Raw genomic sequence first — 9,317 nt, forward strand, 5'->3', positions numbered from 1 at the left:
ACTCTTTCCTTCCCACCCCGCCCCCGCCAGCCCCTTCTCTGTGATTATCTAAATAATAATAAAAAAATAGAACACAATCACACATGGTTCAACATTCCAAAGGGAGCTCCATAAAGCCACCAAATCCAGCATGAAACGCTATAGACTGCAGGGGAGGAAGAGAGGCATTTAAAATCAACGTTAAAAATGGCGTGGAGTGTAATTACCTCAAACTGCTATTCACTTGACACCCTGACACTAATTTTATTCAAGCCATTGGGACACAAAATAAGACGAAAGCGCTCTTCCTGGTTGCTAGAGCAGGTGTGTGTGTGTCTGTCTGTCTCTGTGTGTGTGTGTCTGTATGTATGGGGGGGGCTTGAAGGGGAGTGTTAAACTTTCCATCTCGGGGAAGAAAGAAAGAAATTAAATAATCAGTTTAGGGGAAAGCGTCTAAATAGATAGCTTTAATGCCAACATTTTTAACGCTTGCCCTGTACGTGGATTGATTTTTTTCTCTCCAGCATTCCCTCAGCAGATGGATTTTTGCCACTGCAGCTCAGCAGAGGGTGTCAGATCTTTGAGAGCGCACCAGGTCTGAACGAGTAGCGCTTCTTAGTAACTCTCCCTCCGTGTGTGTGTGTGTGCAACTCAGAAACAGAAGAAGAAAAAGAAAAGCAGAGAGACCGAGGGAAGATAGAGGAGGGAGAGAGAGAGACTGACATAGCGAGAGGAGAGCAGCAGAAGAAGAGATCGGAGGAGAGGAGAAACGGAAAGCCAGAAAACGCAGCGACTGCAGAATTTTTGCAGCGCCATTGGTTCGGCATCCAGTCCTTAGGCTGGGGCGTGATTTCAGCACCAAGGGGGACTGGACAGCACCCAGAAGGGGACTCCTGGGTACCGAGCAGCGGCGGCAGCAGCAGCAAGGAGCCCGGCTTTGCAACAGAAAAGCAAGGTCAGTCCGAAGCAAAGCCATGCACACAGGCAGCTCTTCTCTACCACCGCTGCACTCCCTGCCTGCTTCTCTCTAACATGCAGTGGCTGCTTATAATTGCTAGCATTATTCCTGTTCCAATTAGCGAAGCCGGCCAACAGAGATCTACTTAGCTTTTTCGGGAGGTTTCAGGAGGGGTTGAGGAGGGGGATTTTTTCTACTTTTTTTTTTTTTTTGCGTGCCTTGCAGTACGTGCCTGGATAGTTTATGGATATAATTATTGACTGGTGACTGGGCTGTTGCAGTGTATGTGGGGGGAAGAGAAAGGGATAAAGGAGAAAAGAAATCGCCCGCCACCCCTGCGTCCCTACCCCCCCACACACACTATCCCCCCCCCTTTGGTGGTGGTTCGGACATCTCCTCTCTTGAATGAACTGGAATTGTTTTCGGTGTGAGGATGATGGTTGCTGTTACTTTGTGATGAGATCGGGGATGAATTGTTCAGTTTAAACATGCTGCTTTGGATTCTGTTGCTGGAGACATCTCTTTGTTTTGCTGCTGGAAACGTTACAGGGGACGTTTGCAAAGAGAAGATCTGTTCCTGCAATGAGATAGAAGGGGATTTGCACGTAGACTGTGAGAAAAAGGGGTTTACCAGCCTGCAACATTTCAGCGCCCCAACTTCTCAGTTTTACCATTTATTCCTTCATGGAAATTCCCTGACTCGACTTTTCCCTAACGAGTTCGCTAACTTTTACAATGCAGTCAGTTTGCACATGGAAAACAACGGTTTGCATGAAATTGTTCCTGGGGCTTTTCTAGGGCTGCAGCTGGTAAAACGTTTGCATATAAACAACAATAAGATAAAATCGTTCAGGAAGCAGACATTCCTGGGGCTGGACGATCTGGAATATCTCCAGGCAGATTTTAATTTATTAAGGGATATTGACCCGGGAGCATTTAGGGATTTAAACAAGCTGGAGGTGCTGATTTTAAATGACAACCTCATCAGCACCTTACCTGCCAACGTGTTTCAGTATGTGCCGATCACCCACCTCGACCTCCGGGGAAACCGACTTAAAACCTTGCCTTATGAGGAGGTCCTGGAGCAGATCCCAGGCATTGCTGAAGTTCTGCTGGAAGATAATCCCTGGGACTGCACTTGTGATCTGCTATCCCTGAAGGAGTGGCTGGAAAATATACCCAAAAATGCTTTGATCGGCAAAGTCATTTGTGAAGCTCCTACTAGGTTGCAGGGCAAAGATTTGAATGAGACCACAGAGCAAGAGCTGTGCAGGAAAAACAGAGTGGATTCTAGTCTAGCTGCTCCCCCTGCCGAAGAGGAAACCTGTGATCCTGGTCCCATTCCAACTCCCTTTAAAATACACGGCAAAGAAGATCCTGCCACTCCCAGATCTGCTCCAAACGGAGGTACAAAGATCCCAGTCAACTGGCAAATCAAGACCCGACCCACTGCTGCGGGCTCCACAATTAGCGTGAAAAACAAGCTACCGACTAGCATGCCCTGTCCGGAGATCTGTAGCTGCGATCAGATCCCTGGCTCGGGTTTAAAGGTTAATTGCAACGAAAGAAATGTGAGCAGTTTGGTAGCTTTGAAACCGAAGCCGTCCAATGTGCAGGAGCTGTTTCTGAGAGACAACAAAATACATACAATCAGGAAATCCCACTTTCTGGATTACCGGAAACTTAACCTATTGGATCTGGGGAACAACAACATCGCTACTGTGGAGAACAACACCTTCAAGAACCTCTTCGAGCTCAGGTGGCTCTACATGGATAGCAACTACTTGGACACTTTGTCCCGCGAGAAATTCAGTGGGCTGCAAAACCTAGAGTATCTGAATGTGGAGTTTAATGAGATCCAGTTGATTCAGCCCGACACCTTCAATGCAATGCCAAAGCTCAGAGTCCTAATCCTCAACAACAACCTGCTGAGGTCCCTCCCCGTGCATGTGTTCGCTGGAGTCTCGCTTTCCAAACTGAGTATACACAATAACTATTTCATGTATCTCCCAGTGGCGGGGGTATTGGACCAGCTCACGTCCATCACTCAGATAGATCTGCATGGCAACCCGTGGGACTGTTCGTGCCCGATTGTGCCTTTCAAACAGTGGGCAGAGTTGTTGCGCCCCAAGGTGGTCATGAGCGATCTGAGGTGCGAATCCCCAGAGGATTTCTTTAAGGAGGATTTCGAGTCCCTTTCCAACGACGTGATTTGCCCGCAGCTCAAAATCTCGCCTACGTTCACTTCCAGTAACAAAAACAGCACTGGGTTGGCAGAGTCAGGGACTCACGCCAACTCCTACCTAGAGACCAGCCGGGTCTCCATTTCGGTGCTGGTCCCAGGACTCCTGCTGGTGTTTGTCACCTCTGCCTTCACAGTAGTTGGCATGCTAGTGTTCATCCTGAGGAACAGAAAGCGCTCTAAGCGGAGGGACGCCAACTCATCTGCATCTGAAATCAATTCCTTACAGACAGTTTGCGATTCTTCTTACTGGCACAACGGACCCTATAATGCAGATGGAGCCCATAGAGTTTATGACTGTGGCTCTCATTCTCTATCAGACTAAGAGCTGGGGTCGGACAGGGGAAAAAAAAAGTAGGAAGACAATTCAATTTTGCAGCGAGCAACCCAGTGATTAAAGAATCCCTGATCTGTGCATTGCTGTCTCGTCTGCTAACGCCACTGCTAAATAACGACAGGGGACGGTTCTTAACCCAAACTACCTTCTGTGAAAATAACACACACACACACAAAGCAAAAACTGTGGCGTATTTCAGTGAGTGAAGGCCGGTTTTTTTCAACGCACCCTTTAAGTATAGCCACACTGAGGCAGTGCTTCGTGCATTTGACTGTGTATTACCTTAGTTTGCAATGGAAAGCAAGGATCAACTTGGTTAAAGTCTTGCAGGGGTACCATTGTTTTGTGGATTAGCCCCGTGTTGATGGGCGGCGGTGGGGGAGCAGGGGACCTGGTCGGTGGCCTCCTCCCCTTGATAACAAAGCAGGAGTGAAACGTTGCACGAAGGCATGAATGTAATGTAAATAAACGACTGATTAAAACAAACAAACAAAAAAAGTGCTGCATGGCTCGCATGGATACAACGCACTCGAAGGACGCTACTCCAGCACCCAACTGGAAACAACGTCTAGTTCACACCACCATCCCTCTTACCTGATAAGTCCCATCGTATCAAACTTTCTATATACAAAATACAGTATAATAATAAAAAAGTGCCATTTCGCCATATTTTGTGTGATCGATAGACAGTAGATAGAGATCGTACTTTTACTGTGGAAACAAACAAATGTAAAGATTTTATTTAAGACATATTTGCATGGATATTCTCATTCGTTCATTTTCTGAGTTGGGGCGGGTATTTACTTTGTTGGGTGAAGTTTTCTTTTGGGTTCGGTTACCACTTTTTCTTTTTAAATATACATATCCAACAATGCCTTTCCATCTGAATGTAAAATTTAGTACCCTTGATTTCTATTATGGTAACCGTGTAAACATTCAAACAAAAACAAAAAAAAAATCCGAGGCAGTTAAGCATGACCAATTAATGTCACTCTAGTGCTTAGGCTGCAAAGTTTAATGGTAGACAATTCTGTGTTGTTGTAAATCTTACTATAACTTGAGGAAATCAGAACTGAGTAAGCACGTGAAACTTACTAATTCTATTCGAGGATTTTATAATGGCATATTTTTTCAGTATTAAAGTGAAAATGTTTTCAACTCCGGGTCCTTACCATTTTTCCAGCACCAGATTTTGCAAGTGGGTTATTTGGTTTAGGGGGCAATATTCTGCTTTCAGTGCTGAGTATCCCCTCGCTCACCCTCGCTTTCTCTCTTCCCCATCACCTCACTATCCCTGATGTAAAAATATCACGCAGCACTTCTTTCCTTTTTTGTTTTTTGCTGCGTCAGTGAATACTTTTATTAATACCGAGTATCTCTCGCTGCTGCTGCTGCTGCACACACTGCAGATACACTAGGAGTGTTAATGGAAATTAGATTTAATTGACTCTGCTTACATCGGTTTCATTAAACCAATTCCAGATTTCACTAGTCAGCATTTCAAACCCATACGCAGCCCCAGTCGCTGGCAGTCGTGTCTGCTACTGGCAGTTTGGCTGGAATATCTGCTGGAATGGGGAGACTAATTATCAAAGGGAATTTCCCATCCTCAGCCCCTGTTGCTTCACCTTTTAATATTAATATTTGAACTAATTACACATAGGTGATACTGTCCAACTTCAAATCGATCTTCTTTGAGTCCATCCTCATATCAGGCGGGGACCTTTAACTAGGTGGTGTGTGTAAAGTAGAAAGCCCCGGCAAACCAATTGCATCTCAAAGCTGAAGTCCCAGTGGGGATATGAAAAAATCAGTCAGGTTGCTTCTGGCTTTCTCCAGGCAGAGAATCCCTTTAAAGAGTAAAACACTGTAAGGTACTAGCCAAAGTTCAAATACTGATTTGGTATCGTTTGTCCACCTCTGGGATATGTGGTGGGAAAACAGACACATATATACACCCATACACAGTGCAGGTGATAGCCTGATACCCATTTTACAACGGGGTAGAAGCCTAACCACTATTCTAAAACTTCTAAAATGTAAGTAGACTGTTCTTCTAGACCCAGGATCCCGGTTATGGAAAGATGAGTAGCCTCCTACAAAATGTCTGGATGTTTCATTGAAGTTGGTTTGTACACAGTTTTGGTAATAAAATATTTTTTCTTAATACAAACCATTACTTCAGGGACCTTCAATATTTCTGATCACTTCTCCTTTGCTATAGCGATTGTTCTGCCAGAACATTCTGTGTTAGACAAAATGGTGTGATAGAGTCACTTACAGTCATTTGGATTTACTATTCCCTTTTTATTAAAAAACGGTTAAAAGGTGTTTAAATGTGAGTTATTAACTCTCCTTAGAACACCATCAGCTTCAGTTAACAGAGGATCCAGCAAGCCTTCCTGCCTAATGTGGGATTGTCCTAGAATCAGTGCTATCTTGTTACCTTCCAAATAATTTCACTCAGATTCATTCAGAAAATCCAAAAGGCAAAGAAATCTTTCAATTAACATTCAAGCCCTCACATTTTAAAAGTGTAATGCATTTAACCCCAAACCGAGATTAATGTAATTGTGCCAATTTAAGAATTGTAGAATTTTTTAATGAACTGGCTATTAACCAATATATAATGAAGATCTCCAAGGTGCTTTTTTTTTAAAAAAAGGATAAATGTGCAGAAATAATAATATAAAATAACTGATTCACAGGCATATTAAATGACTATACATAGCTTACATATATGATTAAAATGCATCAAATGTTTTATTCATTTTTATAAAGTATAACTTCCTTGATGATAGTTATTGTATAAGACACATACATAATACAAATGGTAGCACAATGTTATTAGTTTATAATTATTGCATAGACTCTTGTTTCCTAACTTTTAGAAGAGCTGTTTAACTCTAGAAGTCATATGTGGTGTGTGACTTATGTTGCTTCCAGTTGAATCACTCTTCAATTCATCAAAATAAAAGAGATTTCAACAGGACCAGATGGAAAAAGAGGAAAAAAAAGACATAGATCTCTTGTTTAGTCCTGTAGTTTAAAACAGAATATTTTCTGCCTGCTGTGAAGCTAAGAATAGCCTAGAACTTAATCTGTTGCCATAGAAATGTGTGTTTGTATATATGGTAACCTTTTTCTTGCTTATTTAGCAGAAAGATGAATGAAGTTATCTAGTAGCAAGATGGTAATGTAGTGAATGGATGGTATGTATTTTTTTTTGTAGTCTGTGCTATTGGAACTTACCTGCACAGATGCATGTATTTATATTCCTTTGTTAATTTTTACCTGTACTGACAAGGTATTTTGTCACTTTAGTTCCATCAATTTGATAATGGAATGTTTCATATGCAGCTTGTAAGCTCAGGGAATAGCAGCTCAACTTCAGTGGGAGCTGGATCAGATCCTATGTGAGAAAGGAGAAGAGGCCTAGGCTACTACTCCATAGTAGTAAAACTCCCACTGACCTTCAAGGGTGGGATTTTCAAAAGTGCTTAGCATAGGACTAACTGTGCCCCCACTGAAGTAAATGATAAAACATTCATTATCTACAATGGGAGCAAAGTTAGGCCAGTGTTGAGTGCTTTTGAAAACCTCAGTCCAAGTGTCTAGTGATACTCCAGGTGTCTAGCAAAGATATGATAGACTTCATATGTACAACAGTTTTTCCTGCATCCTATCTTCTGAAAGCTCTTAGATAAGCAGACATCGCTTTATGGCTTGGTCCATGACAATGCATGGTATAGAGGTTTAATTATAATATTTAGCTCAGTTAGTATTTGGTTTGTTTGGGGTCTATTTTTATTTGAGTATGATCCACATCCCAATAGTTTTAAATTATTGAGATCAGCAGACTGCTTGTATTCATGGTGAAACAGAGTTGTTTAAATATAATGGACCAGATTGTTTGGCCCAGCTCCATTCCCTTTGCATCATTTCTGCAGCACAATTGGTGTGGAAAGCCACCAGTATCTCCACAGCTGTTGATTCTCCTGGTGTAAGGAAGCCTCCAGGAGATGTAGCAATGGCTCGCTGACTCCTATACCAGCCCACCTGCAGCTCCTGCTTTAGGGTTGTGTCACATTCTAGCAGTCTCCAGTTGGCATTTGATCCCTTGAACATCAGTATAATCCTCTTAAGCTACTCTAACCTATGCTGGGGCTAGCTCTTGGGCCAGTGCAGTTCAAAGCCACCTTTCTGATGATCCCCACTTTTTCCTGTACCACGTTGCTCTTGCTCCAGTAGAGAATGTGAGCCAATGTGGAGGTGTTGTAATATCATATAATATCATATAATATATAAATGACTAAGTCTAGCAAATTAGGGATCATTATCTGATAATTCAGCTAGCGATACATTGCTTTCATTGGTAATTTACTGTTAACTCAAAATAGAAGCTAGTATTTAGCTCAACTGTTCAACAGCTTGAAGAACTACCATCACATTACCTCATTATTGGAGAGAAAAATTACGCAGTGCACTCAGTAGCACCGCTATGAATAGGGTACGTTGGCATTGGTGTTCTGTGGTTAATTACCTTGCCAGTTCACATTGCATAGGACTGAGCGGCTTCAGCTATCTCACAACAATATTGAAATGTTTGTACATATGTATTTGAATTTATTCATCTGATATAAAATATAGGAGCTGATCCTTCAAGTGTTCACAGTGCAGAATTCCCAGAAGAGCAAATGGGAGTTCCACGTATGGAGCACTTACTGTATCAAATTGTCAGTTGGTAGCGGAGAAAAGATCAGAAATATACAGCGCAGTTCTATGAGATTCTGAGCCTCTTGAAAGGGACAGAGTGCTGCCAGCTCCCACTGGATTTGGTGAGACTGATAGGTCTCAGGACCTTCCAGCATTTGGCCCATAACTTGAGCATTAGGCTCACATTTTTTCCCCTTATAAATTGCTAATGTGCCTGATTGTGCAGTTTTTTCTCAGTCCCATCAAAGTCACAGAACAAATCCTGTGAGTTGTTATTGAGCACCCGCAACTCAAATTGATTTCCATTGAGGTTACTCTTGTTCAGCAGCACCTCCCAGGCTTTGGCCTAGTGGGAGTTGTGCCTGGATAAGGACTATAGTACTTGTCTCACTGTTATTTTCTCTTAGATCAGTTCATATGCAGTGGTGGGACCTTTGATTTTTAATACATTTCTGCCTTCATATAAACCCCTCATTGGTATAGATTGCACACTAGAACATGACAGCTTCTAAACTCTGACTTTTTTTAAAAAAAATCAACTAAAGAGGAGGTTAATACTCTTTATTTATGTCAATACAGATTTAGATAGTAAAGATGATCAGCCACAGTTGAGCAGTGCAGTAATGGGTAGCATTGTGGGAAAAAGCTGGCAATTTAAGGTAGATGAACTATTGAAGTAATACTGAAAGTAATTGTCCAGTGTGTAGGGACCTAGAGTAGGATACAGGAATTCTCGGTTTTAGTGCTTGCTCCGGTTCTGACCTGTGGGGTGAACTGGTAAAAGTCACTTAATTTCTCTATTTCCCCTCCTATCTTGTCTTCTTAGATTGTTAGCTCTTTGGGGGAGGAACTGTATCACAGTGAGTGTTTGTACAGCGCCTGACACAGTGGGGCTCTGATCTCTGATCTGGGACCTCTGAGTATTACTTTAATATAAGTAATAAATAACAATAATAGAAATGTGGGAGGAAGGCCAAGAAAGAAAAAAATATAAGTACAATAAAAAAAGCTAATTTAGGTTTAAGGCACCAGTGTTTTTCCGATTTCTATAGTTTATCAGGCTAATCAAATAGACAGGTCCTGTA

General features: G+C 42.2%; 1 protein-coding gene across 1 annotated transcript; it reads left to right on the forward strand.

Moving 5' to 3' along the window:
* Window positions 1-404: 404 nt before the first annotated feature.
* Window positions 405-4,634, forward strand: SLITRK1 (SLIT and NTRK like family member 1). Its single transcript, XM_032768935.2, has one exon. It carries the CDS (start codon window positions 1,426-1,428, stop codon window positions 3,502-3,504), a length of 2,079 nt encoding a protein of 692 aa, XP_032624826.1. The 5' UTR covers window positions 405-1,425; the 3' UTR covers window positions 3,505-4,634.
* The last annotated feature ends 4,683 nt before the right edge of the window (window positions 4,635-9,317 follow it).

The sequence above is a fragment of the Chelonoidis abingdonii genome, chromosome 1 (assembly GCF_003597395.2).
Source record: "Chelonoidis abingdonii isolate Lonesome George chromosome 1, CheloAbing_2.0, whole genome shotgun sequence".
In the NCBI taxonomy this organism is placed as follows: Eukaryota; Metazoa; Chordata; order Testudines; family Testudinidae; genus Chelonoidis; species Chelonoidis abingdonii.